Source organism: Ornithorhynchus anatinus, chromosome 12, assembly GCF_004115215.2.
Source record: "Ornithorhynchus anatinus isolate Pmale09 chromosome 12, mOrnAna1.pri.v4, whole genome shotgun sequence".
Taxonomy (NCBI): Eukaryota; Metazoa; Chordata; class Mammalia; order Monotremata; family Ornithorhynchidae; genus Ornithorhynchus; species Ornithorhynchus anatinus.
In genome coordinates this window covers 21,607,339-21,624,846 of record NC_041739.1, presented here as the reverse complement: position 1 = coordinate 21,624,846, position 17,508 = coordinate 21,607,339, and the positions used below count along the sequence as shown (strand labels likewise).

Here is a 17,508-nt window from a genome sequence, read left to right as displayed (position 1 = left end):
ACAACTGTTTCCTCTGACAATGCACTGCATTCTAGCCAGATATATGCCCACAGTTGGAAGAATGTTCCCTCATACTTCCACAACTACCTAATCAAAACCCATGGTATAAACACATGCTATGGAAGAGCTGAGCATTTTGCTTCACAAGACAGTTATCAGTGAAGTAACGCAACAACCCATATTCTGAATTCAGGAAAAAAGATTTCTTAAATCCAGACACTCAGATGTCAAAATAAATAACACATCTGGGAAGTGGGAATGAGTGGAGGAGGAGGTGGTTAACCAAAAACGTGTAGTCTCAAACAAGAACCAAGTGAAACAAACCGTGTATCCAAAAGAGGAAATGGTGTATAGAAATCTCTCAAGAATGTTGGACTAGGGAGTGGTTGTGGGGACGGAGAATATGAGCAGGTAACTCAAGATGGGAGAATGGCTCAGCGTGGAAGGAAAGAGAACGGAAAAACAACTACAGAGAGAAGAAAGCAGAGTGGGGTGCATTCAGACTGTAGATTCTTTGTGGACGGGGAGCATGTCTACCAAATCGATTTTACTGTATACTCCCAAGCATTTACCATAGTGCCCTGCAGAGTAAATATTCAATAAATACCACTGATTTATTGATTCACGTATGTAGCCAATATCTCGTCTTTTCCTGAAAATTCTGCTGAAGTTCAGCTAGTTACCTAATTTATGCCACATACCTGTGAAATGGATGAAGTCTCTTTCTTATTTTTCTGCGACGATGTTACACCTACATAAAGTAAAGTAATAGTTTACATACAAGATGATTCTCTGGCTTGGCTTTTTTATGGACTGCTACTTTTATTAAAGCATAAAACCCATAGGATATCACTAGTCACTAAATAAAGAGATCACTAAAGAACAGTACTTAATACAAAGTTTCTCTCCTTCAGACTCCCTACCCTCCTTTTTGTGTTCACATAAAGTTTTTTTTTTCATCTTCACAAACATTATCATCTGGATTATAAGCAGGACTATATAGTACAATTTAAAAAGGTATTTGTGTTACTCACTTGAAGCATTTGTACCACATTCAGGGAGATCCTCAATGATTTCCACAAAGTTAAGAGGAAAAATCCCAGTTTTGCCTTTCAGAACTCCTTTGGCCCATTCTTCATTGACATATTCCTTAAGGAGGATAGTTTCACCTTCTGAGAAAGTTAACTCATCTTTCTGATCTCCGATATATTCAAACCGAGCCACACATCTTGGGCCTCTAAATATAGAAAACAATAGTTTGGGTATAAATATATGTTTAGCATTCATACAACAACAAATGATAGCATTTCACGACTATTAATGTTTAGTTTTCAAAGTGCTTTAAAACCATTAATTCATGAAGTCTTCTATTGAAATAGGTCAGTAATCCTATTCATACTGTGCAGATGAGGTTACAGTCACCCAGAAAGGTTAAGTGATGTACTCAGTGACCCTGTAAGCCCTTGGCAGAGCTGAGCTGCAAACCAAAATTCCACATATATATTTGATACTCAGCTCATCTGGATACTTTCCTTTGTCATATGCTAGACACTCTCAGTTCCTTCAGAGCATGCATTTTCACTACATGTATATCTGTGAGAAACACGATCCACTGATGGAAGAAAGAGCTAAGGGCACGCACAGAGAATTGGTCCAGGCCCACATACTGTAAGATGATTTTTCTTATTCATCAAGACCAAAACCCAGCATTATAAAAGAACTAAGTATACAGTCATTTCTCATTATTTAATTCTCCCAGCCACCCATTTACTATGCACAATGATGGCTCTATGCCATGGGTCAGAGATGAGTGACAGTGAAGCAAAAGCGCGCTCTCTCGAATACACTCTGCTGGGAGTGGGAAACCCAGAACAAGAAACAGTACTGTCACCAGCAGTATTTCTAAATTCAGATAAATTAATAAAAAAAAGACAACACCTTACAATACTAGCTCATATGGATCACCCTTGGGTTTGCATTTCTTACAATGCTTCTTTCAGTGCTTCCTTCCCCCGGGTAATAATAATAATAATGGTGATGGTATTTGTTAAGTACTTACGATGTGCCATGCACTATTCTAAGCACTGGGATAGATACAAGGTAATCAAGTTGGACACAGTCCCTGTCCCACTTGGGGCTCACAGTCTCAATCCCCATTTTACAGGTGAGATAGCTGAGGCACAGTGAAGTGACTTGCCCAAGGTCACACAGCAGACACGTGGCGGAGCTGGGATTAGAACTCATGACTTTCTGATTCCCAGATCCTTGTTCTCTCCACTAGGCCACGCTGCGCTACCATCACAGTGCTATTGTCACAAATGATACTGTCACAAGAATAAAATCTCATTTGTCCAAATGATCAGTAAAATCCTTGCCCAAAAAATAATGAGCATAAGCCAAAAAAATTATATTTTTCCTTCTGAAGTAGCTATAATTTTATTCCATTACCATCCATTTGAAGGACTATGACTTTAGAAAGAAGATTTTACTAGCAAAAATGCTAGAAGGCAGCAACTGTCTGAAGCAGAGAATCAGACTGAACATGGCTTCAATCAAATCCCTATTTAGTCAGATCTATAGGGTCAACCAGTGAAACAATTAAAATTCAACCCATTGCCACCGCAAATGCTGCCTTTAAAAGAAACACTGATGAAGGAAAGAGAACATGAGCAAGTTCTCATATATTCTGGACACGGAAAATCATTTTTCCTATTTTCACCATCCTTTGTATTTATTTTCCAAAATCTTTAGATAGGAGTAAAAGAAGAAACATTTCCTTATACCTGACCTATTCAAAGACAGATTTACAATCTTCAACAGACCCTGAATTCAATGAATTTGCTCATTTAACTGGTATCTAAAGTTGCCTTACGGCAGTATTTCAAATCATATAGGAGTTAAGCCAACGCATGAAAGGACATATAAATCCAGAGAACAGCCCCCAGACATAAACGGAGCTCTGGCCAATTTTTGGCCTGCTTTCTTCACCAACTTCTATTCCTGATAAAGAATTTCTAATAATCCATTCATGATTCGGAGGGATGGAGTGGGAGGATAGCCTGGGCCTTTTGAAAGCTCATTAGCAGAATTAAAAACTGAAAAGAACCAAGTGCCAACATTTCCGACTCACTTAAGATGCTGGGAAGAAGCTGATCCTTTTTTCCCATCACCTCCTTCTGGAACATCAATCTAGATTAAGACAAGATCAAGGACACAATTCATATGTTTTCAGATTGAGCTGTCATTACATTCACACTTGACAGTTAAGTACAGGCATCCCCCCAGTTCCAACCCCGCCCCCCCAGGGAAACAAGTTTTGTTTCATGCCTTTCCCCAGGGTTACAGCAAGCACTCCAGGTAGACTTAGGGCCTGTGTTATTCGACTGGACCCAAAATTCCAGTCTAGCGTTACAGGTGAGTGAATCCCCACTGAGCGTTTAGTACAGTGCTCTGCACACAGTAAGTGCTCAACAAATACGATCGACTGAACGAATGACGCCTCCCGATCCGGACTGAGAATAAGCAAACAACAATGAACAGCTCTTGGAGGAAACGCTCCCCGGTTTGTGTCAGTATCTACTGACAGTTTACTGAGTGTAGATCACTGTACTTAACCTCTTGGGGGATACAATATAACGGAGTTGGTAGACACATTCCCTGCCTACAATGAACTTACAGTCTAGAGTCGGATTTTAGAGTGTGATGAGAACCTGTGTGGATAACCAGAGAAGTTGTTGAACTGAGCAGGAAAATTGATTTAGAAAGAAATGATGTAGATGTCTGTAAGTTAACTGCTCCCCATTTGGAGGATGGAAGAATAACTGTCCAATGAGGACGTCCTCAAACTTCAACAGTTCAATGAGTCCACTGAAAGATGTGACAGTCTTCCAGGAGACTGCAGAACGAGACTCTCCTGCAAAGACTGAATCATATTACCTACCACCACTACTATTATATACAGTGACATTACTAATCCTAACACTACTCATTTTGAATACTGCGATGCTACACTTTGAATAACTCTAATAAAGACCAAATCATAGTTTAGTAACACTGTATAGCACTGAGAAATTCCATGTTATAGTTCCAGAGGTTCTGGACTGAAATTTCTACAACGTGTTTGAGGACAATAAAGCCTCACGACATAAGGACCCTAACAAAGAACATAACTCAGTTGTTTTTTGAGATATGCCTGCCCTGTAATTAAAAAATGCTTCCCAACATTTCTTTGTCAGGATGCAGTTTCACACTGAAAAATCAGTTCCTAGGTGTATAGATTAAGTCCAACCTTAGAGAAGCAGCGTGGCTCAGTGGAAAGAGCATGGGCTTTGGAGTCAGGGCTCATGAGTTCGAATCCCAGCTCTGCCACTTGTCGGCTGTGTGACTGTGGGCAAGTCACTTCACTTCTCTGTGCCTCAGTTCCCTCATCTGTAAAATGGGGATGAAGACTGTGAGCCCCACGTGGGACAACCTGATTCCCCTATGTCTACCCCAGTGCTTAGAACAGTGCTCGGCACATAGTAAGCGCTTAACAAATACCAACATTATTAACCTTGAAAGAGATTGTTGAGATCAGAATCGACTCGCAGAGGATGCAGTGGCAGTGCGATGTCTGATCTGATGTCCGAAGGAAACACTCCTTCCCATTCTGCAAAACTCCCTAGGGCTCCCCCTTTCCCCCTCAATTCTCCAAAGTATTTTCCTCTCTCCTTCTCTGAGCATTATTTAAACTGCGTTAATTATACGAGTTACTGAACTGAATTCACTTATCCCATAGTTTATGAGGCAAAAGTGTGAGAAAGTAGAACATAGTGATTTCCATTTGCTTATAATAACTTTGACCTCTAAAATCACTCCAAGCTGGGTTTATCCTTCAGAAAGCCGAATCACGCTCAATGATTCCACAAGGAAATGGTCTTTAAGAGATTACATCTAAACTTGCTCTCTGAGACCTGAAGCCATATTAATGGCATCTTTGACAATCGATTTAAGCCAATATTGTTGTCTTCTGCTCTATTTTCCTTTTAAGTAATTAATTTCAATTTGTGCTGAGCTACAACAGGGTGGCCAAATTGGGCAGGATGAAAATGTTGCTATGGAGTAAAACTGACACAATAGATCTAATGTTAATTAACAGAAGTTTTCCACACAACCCTATAGCATTCATTACATAGAGACCAAATTTCATAACTACCCTTCTAATAATCTTGGACACTCTAAACCCCATTTACTTAGTCAAAATTGGTAATCTACTTTTCTGAAACACCTGACATTTTCAAAAGCCAGAAAATGCTAATTTTATTCACGCTTTCCAATATCAGTAAGTTAGACCGGTGACGAATCCCTCCTTCTCCTATCTTGGGAAACTTCACGCAGTTCCACTTGACCTTCACACATCACAGTACACTTAGGTTTACCATTAATGGCTAAACAACATACACCTGGTCAAGGCTTCTTGTTCAAGTTAGACTCAGTTGTGACAAACAATGCTTTTGTTACACACAATGAATCTTGCCTATTCATATTCAAAGTTACCAGGAAAAGACCAACAACATCTAGCAGCAGATACAAGTTCCTACCCATTTTAACAATTTATTGCATCATACCAAGATTTGTTTGGAAAGAAAAAGCAAACCAAAATCCCTTAAACAGAACCTAAAAGAAAAATAAAATACTGAGGAAAAGGGTGGAGTCTTCTATAATAAGTACTCATTTATCTGCAGGAATACTCACGATTAAATTCTTCAAAGAATGAATTCATTCAATCATATTTGAGTGTTTACTTTGTGCAGAGCACTGTACTAAACACTTGGGAGAGTACAATGTAACAGTAAACAGAAAAGTTCCCTGTCTATAAGGGGCTTACAGTCTAGAGGAATGAATGCAACTCCCAAAGCATCTGATGATCCCCTAAGGAATCATTTGTTTTCAGCAGGACCTGGCACAAAGTTTTCCATTCAAATTTCAAACTGAACTGTAAACACTAAGTCCATCACCCTTCAGTACAGCAATTATACATTTCTTAGTTCAGTGAGTGGAGAAGACTTAAACTACCAGACCTGTCCACGGGCACAAAACATGTCAGGGACACAGCTGGAAGTAGAATCCAGGCATCCTGACTCCCTGTCTTTTGCTCACCCTCTGAAACTAAACATTTCACAGCACGCCAAGTGAAATCCACTTCCATTCCTGACTGAATATGTGACCAATTAAAATAGAAATGGTCCACTTACAATTACTTTGACATAGTTGGCAGGAAATATACCGGTCTGGTTTCTACATTTCCCTCTGTACCAATCACTATCTATTTTTTCCAGAAGATAAACTGTCTCTCCAGAGCTGAGGTTCAAATCATCAGCTTGCTCTGTAAAACAGAATTATAATCACATGCAGCAAATTATCCAGGTTGTAAATATACTCAAAGGAAGGTCACAAAATTACATTTAGCCTAGTCCACACTACCACCAAGTGTGACGGGCTCTGAAAACTGATTAAACTTTGATTAACAGGACTTCTTTTAACCCAGCTGAAAAAATAGACTTCATCTTCCCAGAAACACTTTAATTTCATGGTGGGACCAAGGAGCACTGGGTTGTGAGCTCCAGACTGTGGGTAGTAGGGCCTGCGGCCCTGCCTTCCTAGACTTTGAGCAGGTCGGGGAGGAACCTGGGAATGAGCGAAGAGTGGGAGAAGGGGTGATGGGGTGAGGAAGGTCAGTAGGACTGCAATTCCACAGGGAGAAGCCACCATTTGGTCCTCGCTGACCCATACAAAACCCAACATACCAACGCAATTCAGAGGATCAACGATCCCTGGTGGCCAATTTCATTTGAGGGAATCAAAGAATCTCGGGGAAATGGAAGAGATACTGTACTACCCTTTTAGCTTCTGCCTGTGCTAGGTTAGGCCCTCTTGCTTGACATGGAATGCATTCCACTTGTTCATAAGGCCTTGTTTTAGAAATGCTACTAGAAGGAGACTAGGAATCCAGCTCTTTAGGTAAAACTCTGAATCCGCAATAAACCCAAATCTGGAATGTGTTCCACTTGTTCATAGGGCCTTGTTTTAGAAATGCTACTAGGAGGAGACTAGGAATCCAGCTCTTTAGGTAAAACTCTGAACCCGTAATAAGCCCAAATGTGTTGCACTAAGTAACGGCATCCTTTCAATAGCATCCTTTCCCATTGTGTTAGCCCAGTGTTAATGATAGTCACACTCCTCAAGACACCTCTTGTGCCTGACGGGCACTCAGCTTTGACTTCTGAGGAATTTAACATCCAGAGTGAGCCCTCCCTTGGCTTCTGGTCTCTCAAACTTTTCTTTGCAGGTCACTTTTGATGCTATTTTTAGAAGGGACTGCTGCCAAATATAGTGAAAATGGCATACTTGGGGAAGTGGCTGCAGTACAACTTGCCCTTCTATCCCCTTCCTTCTCTATCCCCTTCTTTTTCATCAGCCCCTGGAGTGAATAAGGCTCTGACAGCTTCCTTCCTCCCCTCTCCACATCTTGAGGTGATTCATGGGAAATTAAGCTCTCCTGAAATAGTCCTCAGCTGAAGTGTCTGGGAATCACTAAGATATATAGGGAGTCATAAAATTCTCCACTAATTGAAATTTAAGGGAAATATTTAAGCACTTAAATTTGTCTTTGAGCTTGCTGTGAGCAGAAAAGGGAGACAACTGATGACTTGTTGCAGGTGGGTTAGTGTTTTCTGTCTTGGAGATCCCATTTAGTAAATTACTTCAGGGTATTCTATGATGTTTGAGAGGCCCAAAAGAATGAATATACTCATGATAGGTGGGTAATCCGCTCCCATCATGTATGAAACACAACCAGAAAGATATAGAGCATTTTCCCAAACACCTGGAGAAGCCCACCCATCGCCTCAGAGAAGATCCCTTTATGTTGAGTGGAGATGGGGCCCACAAATAGCAGATTCACTGCCAGGAAAATGCACCAAGGTTTTGAACAAGGTGAACTTAGCTCTGCTCCAAAAGTACGCTACCACATGTTCTACATCAATCTATTTTCAAAGCCCAAAATAGTAAGCCAGAACTTTGCCAAAGCAAGGCTGCTTTGGCGAAATGGAAGGCGTTGCTGCATTCTAAGAACTATAGGACTTGTGAGTCAGGGCACCTGGACTCAATCTCTTAGGTCTTTTCCAGTGGTGCTATATTCCCTGTTAGAAAAAAGGGCAGACCACAGATAGGCTCGTTAATTGAGACATTCATCCTGTAAAAGCCGCATCTCTTGCGTGACAATCATCCTATTTTGCTTGATATCCTTACCTGCTGGAAAATCATGCAGGACTAGAGCATGAGGAGCACTGTTTCCAGTAACCTTCGGAATGCTCTTTGCATCCTTGAAAAAAATTCAGAATTAGGAATGAAGTTAATACTGGGGATGCTGGATGTATTATTCAGTCTGAGAGCTTTTTCTTATTATGGTTCTCCTGACAAACAATTACATCACAGCTGCAAGACAACAGGAAATAGTTATCCAGCTGACAAGGAACGTGGCCTCCTAAAAAGAGACTCCTAACGCTTAAGGTTCAGCCATTCCTTAATCTGACCTTTGAAAGAGATGACGGGGATGAGTTTGGATTTCCTCTAGTTAAGGCAGACTCTAGTTAGGGTCCTTGCTATGCTTGCAACCAGAATGTAAAGAATCTCACAGATTCAATCGATTGTACTTACTGAGCGCTGTGTGCAGAGAAAGTACAATACAATAAACAGGCACACTCCCCGCCCACACAAGCTTATGGTATTGGTTTTATGGTGGAACAGGAAGAAAGAACTAGATGGTCAGAAGAGAGAGTTTGTTCAGTCTATAGTAGATTCAATTCTGTTCCACTTCTTCCCGGTTTATGCATCTTTATACAAGAAGCAGCATGGCTCAGTGGAAAGAGCACGGGCTTGGGAGTCAGAGGTCATGGGTTCTAATCCCAACTCTGCCGCTTGTCAGCTGTGTGACTTTGGGTAAGTCACTTAACTTCTCTGTGCCTCAGTTACCCCATCTGTAAAATGGGGTTTAAGACTGTGAGCCCCACGTGGGACAACCTGATTACCTTGTATCTACCAGTACTTAGAACAGTGCTTGGCACATAGTAAGTGCTTAACAAATACCAGCATTATTATTATTATGTCCTGCGCTGCTTATTGCCTCTGTGAATCCGGGACTTATTCTCCGCTCAACCATGTCATGCCTGGTTGGCTTCACCACCATTGGGTTGGTCCCAGGTTTGCCTTGGAGATACTAACTCTAGCAACCAGCTTCTGCTGTTGCTCAACTGGTCTGGGGCTGTTTCCTGTTTCCCTGCCAGGGGGCATGCCCAACTGCCATCCCCAAAGCCACCCAGCCAAGGTCAGGGTCAGTACCTGGCACCCGTCAATCAGTCGTATTTATTGAGCACTTACTATGTGCAGTGCAAAGTACTAAGTGCTTGTACAGTTGTACTAAGTCCAATATAACAGAGTTAGTAGACACGTTTCCTGCCCAGAACAAGCTTACAGTCTAGAGGCACCTGTCACCGCCCCTAGAGGAACACTAAAGAGGGAAACGGTGTGTAAGCCGCTGCTTTCTATCAACTATTCCAGTATTCCCTCCATTGGCAAGGATAATGGAAGATGAACTGTAATTTCATTTTGGTTATTTCATAATACCTAATTTTAAGCAAACACTATTTAACAGCTATTTAGATCAGGTCCTCTTACATTCGAAACATAAGCTTTCCTCTATACTGGACTTTTTACACTGATTTCCTCTCTACGTGTTTTGGGTTTTCTTGTAGGATCTAATAAATTTACTCTATAGAACTGGTTCTCTTTATAAAGCCACTTCTCAGAATGTCGAAAAGGATAACAGCTGTCCCAATTCACCTCTATCTTTACCTCTTCTTTCACTTATTCAGAACTAAGTAATCAGGGCCATTCAGAGGTTCTTTGCAGAAGCTGCAGTGCAGTCACATGAGGTATCAGATAAAGTTGCCTTTTTTAAGGTCACTGGAATTTCACTAGAATAAAGCTTTACTGTGGTCTTTTGTCCTCATGCTAAGGGCCAAATTGGGCCAAAGGTACAGGAGCATTCGACTTGTCCAGGTCCTCCCAGCACTAGGTTAGTCACCTCACCACGGACTGTGCTGCTGGTGGTGTTCTGCTGAGAAGTGAAAGGGCCCAATGTATCGCAGGCGTGTAGGCTCTCAATCTACTGGGGAGCAGGGGGATATTTGCCAGGCGAGGGGCACCATGTAGATGATGCCTGTCTGGGACTCTGGCTTCGCCCCTGTTACGTAAGCGTGGCCGGCCAGGAATTAAGTGGGGAAAGAACGGGCACACTCCCTGCCCACACAAGCTTATGGTATTGGTTTTATGGTGGCAGTTCTGGAGGCCCGCTGGCAGGGAAACAGGAAACAGCCCCAGACCGGTTGAGCAACAGCAGAAGCTTGTCGCTAGAGTTAGTATCTCCGAGGCAAACCTGGGACCAACCCAATGGTGGTGAAGCCAACCAGGCATGACATGGTTGAGCGGAGAATAAGTCCCAGATTCACAGAGGCAATAAGCAGCGCAGGACATAATAATAATAATGCTGGTATTTGTTAAGCACTTACTATGTGCCAAGCACTGTTCTAAGTGCTGGTAGATACAAGGTAATCAGGTTGTCCCACGTGGGGCTCACAGTCTTAATCCCCATTTTACAGATGGGGTAACTGAGGCACAGAGTAGTTAAGTGACTTACCCAAAGTCACATAGCTGACAAGCGGCAGAGTTGGGATTAGAACCCATAACCTCATAACTTTCATAACTGCCTCCAGATTTCGGCTTAAAATATGTGATATTCATCCCACCATCAGTCCCCTGCACTTTTGTACTTATCCGTAATTTATTTATATTAATGTCTGTGTTCCTTTCCAGACTCTAAGCTCCCTCGTGCAGTACTCTCCCAAGTGCTTACGATAGTGTTCTGCACCCGGTAAGTGCTCAATAAATACCACTGATTGACTGATTGCAGATGCCATGGGGAAAGGAACCCTGACTCCCTCTCTGGGGGGCAGAAATATTGAAAGATCAATCAATCAGTCATATTTACTGAATGCCTACACTGTGCAGAGCACTGTGCCAAGGCCTTGGGAGAGTACAATATAACAGATTTGGTAGGTACGTTCCCTGCCCACAATGAGTTTACAGTCTAGAGGGGGACAGAGACATAGATATAAATAATAAAATACAGGTACGTATGTAAGTGCTGTAGACGGAGGTAGGGGTGAATAAAGGGTGCGAGCATGTGAGTACGGGGAGACCCCAGCTCAACTTAGATTCTGAGTGATTTAGAGCAGCAGGATCTGGACATTTCCATTCAGTAGCCTTAGAGAGCTCAAGAATCATGGGTTCAAGCAACCCAGAGAACGGACAATCCAGCAGATGATGAAGAATTATGGAACTCTCTTTAGGAAAGTGGTGAGTAGGATGGGGAGGGGAAAGGAGATGCAAGACCTCATAGGGAGAGATAAGAGACTGAAGGAAAAAAGAAATGAATAAAGATGCAGGGTCCCAAAGACAAAGAAACCCGAATACAAATCCTAGACACCCCTGGGTTATATAAATAGTTGTAGGGAAGTTGAAGGGAGCACTGGCTGGTGCCTGGGTTCGCCTAGGTGTGAGGCTGGCCCTAGGAGTCACGGGAAGCCAGGTGGCCTTAGTGACAATGGAAGGATCTATACAGCTTAAGGGTGTAGAAGAGCCTGTTAGTCCAAGGATAAAAGTCTTCTAAATGTTGGGCATTCATTAATCCCAAGAAATACCTGTACCGTGATATTTTTACTTGGTCACTCTCTCTCCCTGGAAGGGCCAACCCATGAAAAAACCTCTCTCTGGCCAGGGCCGTCAAGCAATTCTGACCCTGCGTTCGATGGCCGAGCCCTTGCTCGGCTGCGGAGAGAAAGCGGTTGTTTTCTTGGGGTCAGGGATCTACTTTGCAAGTGAGGCATCACTCTGGCTACATTTATGAGCAGGATCTTTCTCTCACACTTAACCCTGACTTTATTTCAGCCTGGGCTGTACAACGCTGCAGTCCCCTCACTCTTGGGGAGCCCATGATTCCCAGGCGACGGAGGCATTAAAGAAACTAGCTCTGATGATTGGGGTCCTACGCCCAGCTCTTTAAGAAGTGGAATTTGGGTGTGCTCAGTTCAAAGGTACTAAGAGGCGGGCCCAGGAGGAGGGGAGAACAAATCATCTAGGTGCTTTGCCTATCTTCCTGAAGGCCACTATCTGCCTCACCTGAACACCACACCCTAGGTTAATGCCTGAGCTAAATAAACAAAATCTGAATTCTTTACTAGTGAGCTGCCACATGTTATCCAACTATCCTCAACCAGGATATGCCACCATCTGACTCACAGGTAAATGCTATTAAACCAAGTGCCACTTGAAGCCCTAAAAAGAAATCCAAATGAAAATAGTAACCTAACTAATTACACTCCAACTTGGCAGCCCAGACCTCGCTGCTTCCCTTGCCCTTTCCCCCACTCCTTCTTTAAGAGTGCTAGGAGATGGAACTCTACAGGAGAAAAAGCCTAAATAAGATCTGTGTTCTTTTTGCCTTTCCCAGGGCACTCACTCAGTTACTTGCAGTCAGTCACACTCTCCATCACCCTTCCCATCTGAGTGACTGTCACCTCCTGATACCTAGAACTGAGCTGCTCTCTGCTTCTGTTCTACTACAATGGAAGAATGAGAAAAATACAACAGAGGAGACAGACTAACAGTTATGGGAAAATAAGAAGGAGAAAGGAAAAAAAAAGGGGTGGCAGGGTCAAGAGATCCTTAGAGAAATTTTAGATTTTAAGGATCATTTTAAAATCTGGGGACAACTTTATCATCACACTGCTCGGCAATCGACTGGAAAGCTCTTTCCAAATAGGTCACGTCACCCCTACCGCTACCAGAAGGCTGTCTCCAGACAAATCTGAACCTTGAAAAATAGTCGAGATCTATGAGTCCAAAAAGAGGCGAATTTTAGGCTAGAAACATTTGATGGGGGCCTGAGGCTGATGTAAACAGATATTTTTCTTTGCTGTTCTTTCCTGTTCATTTTTCTCACAGAAGAAAACTTTGGCAACAGGTTTCCCATTACTGTACTGCATTTTTGTGTTCTGGGAGGAGAACAGATGTTTCAATTGAAAAACGCTATGCCAAAACATAGGAAACTATGACAAGGTATAAAATGATTTCTCTCTGTATCACAAAACCAACTAGTTTAATATTATACACCCACGGCTCTAGAAAAACTCATCTTGGAAAACATCAATGCCTCATTGTAACTCAAACCCCTGAAAACTGGGTGAATGGAAATTCAAATTCATGGTTTAGTTGTTGCATATTTGATACCTTAACAGATGGGGAAAGTGATCTAAACACATATGTATATTTCTAATTGACAAACACAAAGATTTCTATGTCACAATCTGTATAATTGCTAAAATATACCTGTATAATCACAACAGTGACACCCATGGTGTTCAGTGAATGGCACTGTCATCTTGTTTGTCCTTTGCGAGGTTTGACAGTTACACCTAACTGGGCTTTGAACTTGAATTATGACATCTCATTTTAGTGAGATTAGGATTGTGCAAAATTCTACATTATTTCATACCAAAAAATACAGTTTCTACTTTCTAAACCAGTTCTGCTCCGTAACAGAATTGCTGACACCTTCCTATGTTTGCATTATTACAAAAAGTAATTTTCATGTGAAAATTAATGACTGGACTTCTTTGTTGCTTTATGTCATCAGGCACAATACCAACTATAGTCACTATTTTAACCAAAAGAATTAGCATAGCAGCTCCAATTCTATGAGTTATTTATTCTTAAAATGGAATAAAATGCTACTGTTAATTCAAGTTTCTGATAATATAAATGGCCTGGTAAACACTGAAAGTATGAGATAATTAAACGTTCTAGAAAAATGGGCTGTCAGGTGAGATGTAAACTGTTGTACAAAATTAATTTCTTACCTTTGGCCTGTTCTCAAGATGTTCAAGTGGGGTGATGATCTTCATATGAGACAGGTGAACTCTGCCAGTTTCCTCTCCCTTTTGGCATTCTAAGTAATTATTTTCAGCCTGTTCCAGCAGCACCAGAACCTCCCCTCGCTGCAAGGAACAACAACATGCTCTGAAGCAATTATGTTTAATAAAAGATTATTACTTTTTCCAAATTTAATCTTTAGAGCCTAAAGCTTTAAATAACGTGGAATAATGACGACGGAGGCTGGTGACTTTTTACAGCAGCTGCTATAAGAACGTGACTTTACCTTGCAAGACAGTTCTCCAGGGCTTGGTGACAAGATGTCTTCATTGGCAATTCCATGGGGCACAGGCAGCTTGAACATAAACCAATAAAAGGATTATTCAGGATCAGAGAACCTCTCCCGAAGGAGCCAAACAGTTTGTGATGTACGATGCGTTCTCTCAAAGGAGAATGAATGTAAGCAACGCCAATGCAGGGACCTTTTTATGTCTTTAAATTCCATAATCCCACCATTTGCATTGCTAAATCCTGCCGTAAATGCCAACAACGACTTGAGGTCAAGTTTCTTGGATGCAGGAGGCTAAAGTACTGTTCTGCATGGGCTCTACTTCATACTTTGTATTGCACTCTCCCAAGGACTTGGTGGAGTGTTCTTCAAACTGTAAACCCTCAATAAATACTGGTGATTGCCTGATTGATGGGCTGGGCTTGACTCAGTGGGCCCCATCTCTGGGATGGATCAAGACAAAACTGAGTAATAATAATGAATGTGATATTTGTTACGCGCTTACTACATGCTATGCACTGTGCCAAGATAATTCAGTTAGGCACAGTCCCCATCCCACAAGGGGTTCACAGTCTAGGTAAGGAGGAGCAATGGCAATGAATGTACATTTTACAGATGAAGAAACTCAGACACAAAGAAGTACAGAGACTTTCCCAAGGTCTCACAGCCGGCAGGGGCAGGGTTTAGCTCACCGCACTCCTCTATACCTTTGTCCTGTCACGAAGGGGACAATTGGGATCCCAACAACAAGTCAAGCAAGCCAATTAGGAAATGGCCTGAAACTCACTTTCGGAAGGTGTTGTGGTACTTATTATTATCTTTATTGTATTTACTAAATGCTTACTGTGTGTTAAGCACTATTCTAAGCACTGGAGTAGATTCGAGTTAATCAGGTCTGACAGAGTATCTGTCCCACATGGGGCTCACAGTCTAAAATGGAACTCAGTGACTAACTAGGAAGGAGAGCAAGTATTGAACCCAGGTCCTGTGACTGCCAGCCCTGTGTTGTTCCCATTAGGTACATTTTTTCTACAACTACAAGCTATTGAACTGCCAAAATTGAGCCCAGATCACAAGTTCCGTAAACTCCAGTTTCAAAAAATAGCCTTGACTTGATGGTACAGAGGCATACAAAACCCCCTACGCCTGATAAGAAAACTCACTAACTGACCACCTTCTCCTAAAAAATCAACTATTGGAACACTGAACGAATAAACTCTGCTCTTCTAAACACAACATCAAGGGAAAATATGAACACACTTGAGAGGTTGTCCTACTAATCAGCAGCAAAAGATATCCAGGAACGCTCTCAATAAGTGACTTTCAGGTAATTTCTCATTTGTCTCTCCTCCCTTGGGCTTGGCTACCTCAATACTAGGATTGTACTTTGCAGGGAGGATGGGGGTGCCTGTAGGTCCAAGCTGAGGTTCTAATGCAAAGCCCCTCACAACCACTGCTCTGTCAACTACCCTCTTCTTTGCAGACCAGAAAAATTTAAAATGGCCACCACCCATATGCGGCCTCAGAGGAAACAGGGCGTGGGATCAGGTGGCAGAAACTGCAGGACAGTTCTTGAGCTGCCCTGCCCCCTCTGATGTCGTGGCCATCTTGGAATAGTCAGCTTCAGAAGCCACCTTTATAATGTCCCAAGTGGCAGCCACGTTGGTCAGGAGGGCCATGATCACCGGCTGTGATGGTGGCGGTTTGACTTGTGTTTCTGGAGGAGGGGTGGAGGTTAGGCCCCCCTCATTCTGCCCAGGGCTGTAGACCCTAGAGTTCCTGTATTAGTGTCTGGTTCTAGGCTGGCTACATTTTATTGTACAAACGCATGCACCCAAGAAGTCTAAAAGGATGGTGGTGTTTAGAGAAAAGGAGGCAAACAGTTCTGTAGCCACTTGCAGAGCCCCAGGAACCACCTGGTAGTCTTAAACATAGTGGGAAGGCCATAATCTATGAATGAGTGATGATATACAGCTCTTAATAGTATATTTGTATATTGCACACTAGTAGAGGACTGAGTCAGCTTTCCCACAACACAGACTATTAACTCTTGAGTGGCCTGGCAAATCTACTTTAATAATACGAACATAGTGATTATGCCACCACATTACTCTACTCTGAAAAATGCAGAGTACCCTACTGACATGAAGTTAACTGAAGGCTACATGACTTGCTTCAGGTGACAGGCTGAGCAGATGAATCACTCTGTGTTATTATTTATCCTCATAATAATTTTGAATACATAATTGAGGAAAGCTTATGAAATTAAATGAAATCTTAAAATTGGATTTGTGAAGTTGACGAATGAAAAATGATGAATTCTCTTTTTAGTTCCTAACAAGAAAATGCAACCGGCCTGCTCGTGCTGGAAACTCAGCTTTCAAAAGCCCTTTGAATTTGTTTGCTTAGATGTAAGCAGCAACAATAAACCACTGTGCCTGTATCACAATGGGAAACCTGATGGTGAACTGACTATCCCACTCCACTCTGCTCACTTCTTCCTCTATTTCCCTTAAATTCTAAGCCCTGGCTTAGGTCAAAAGTTTCATCTACTGCATACTTATTGTAATCAAGAAGCAGCGTGACAATCCTCTACTGGTCCATCACCATCCTTCCTGTTCCAGAAGTTCATACCCTCTGTATTTCTCATCTTTTGTCTCTCTGTCATTTACCTCACCTCATTTCCCCTAAATGGAATTCACTTTTCAGCTAAACCACAGCCTCTTCTTAAAAAAAGACAAAAAACCCCAAAACCTTCCACGAAGAGCCAAGGCCTTTCTGGTCATGCGACCCTATCAGCCATCTCAACATTCTTCTGCTCATTTATTATTTCTTTTCTGAATCACTTTCTTTTGTTTTTATCAAGTGTGTATTTGCTCTTAATTATTTTACCTAGTATACAATTGGCAATTTATTTCTGCTTGGCTCTCTCATTACAAGTGCTGCAACTGCAGGGAGAAGGGTAGTGCCTTTTACTTCTATTGTTATCTCCCCAATTGCTCTATAAAATGCCCTGCAAAAAAGGTTTTCAATTTCTGGTCCTAAAAATTAAGGTGCTGTATTGAAATTTTAGATCAAATCTCTTTAATCCTATTAAAAGTGTTCTTAAGATAGAGAGCAATAGAGAGGAGAGAGAGAAGAGAATAGAGAAGAGAGGGGAAAGAGACACACACATACACAGCACATGTCCA

General features: G+C 42.0%; 1 protein-coding gene across 4 annotated transcripts in view; it reads right to left on the bottom strand.

The window, feature by feature from the left end:
- SH3D19 (SH3 domain containing 19) overlaps window positions 1-17,508 on the bottom strand; it is a 117,086-nt gene that overhangs the window by 6,694 nt on the left and 92,884 nt on the right. For 3 of the 4 annotated variants that reach the window (XM_029076369.2, XM_029076370.1, XM_029076371.2), the window contains 7 exons: window positions 14,315-14,383; window positions 14,016-14,153; window positions 8,290-8,362; window positions 6,234-6,364; window positions 3,131-3,189; window positions 1,035-1,237; window positions 702-751 (listed from right to left, as the gene is read on the bottom strand). In XM_029076369.2, coding sequence (XP_028932202.1) covers window positions 702-751; window positions 1,035-1,237; window positions 3,131-3,189; window positions 6,234-6,364; window positions 8,290-8,362; window positions 14,016-14,153; window positions 14,315-14,383 — 723 coding nt within the window. The remainder of the gene's footprint in view (window positions 1-701; window positions 752-1,034; window positions 1,238-3,130; window positions 3,190-6,233; window positions 6,365-8,289; window positions 8,363-14,015; window positions 14,154-14,314; window positions 14,384-17,508) is intronic. The other variant, XM_029076373.2, reaches the window with a different exon arrangement.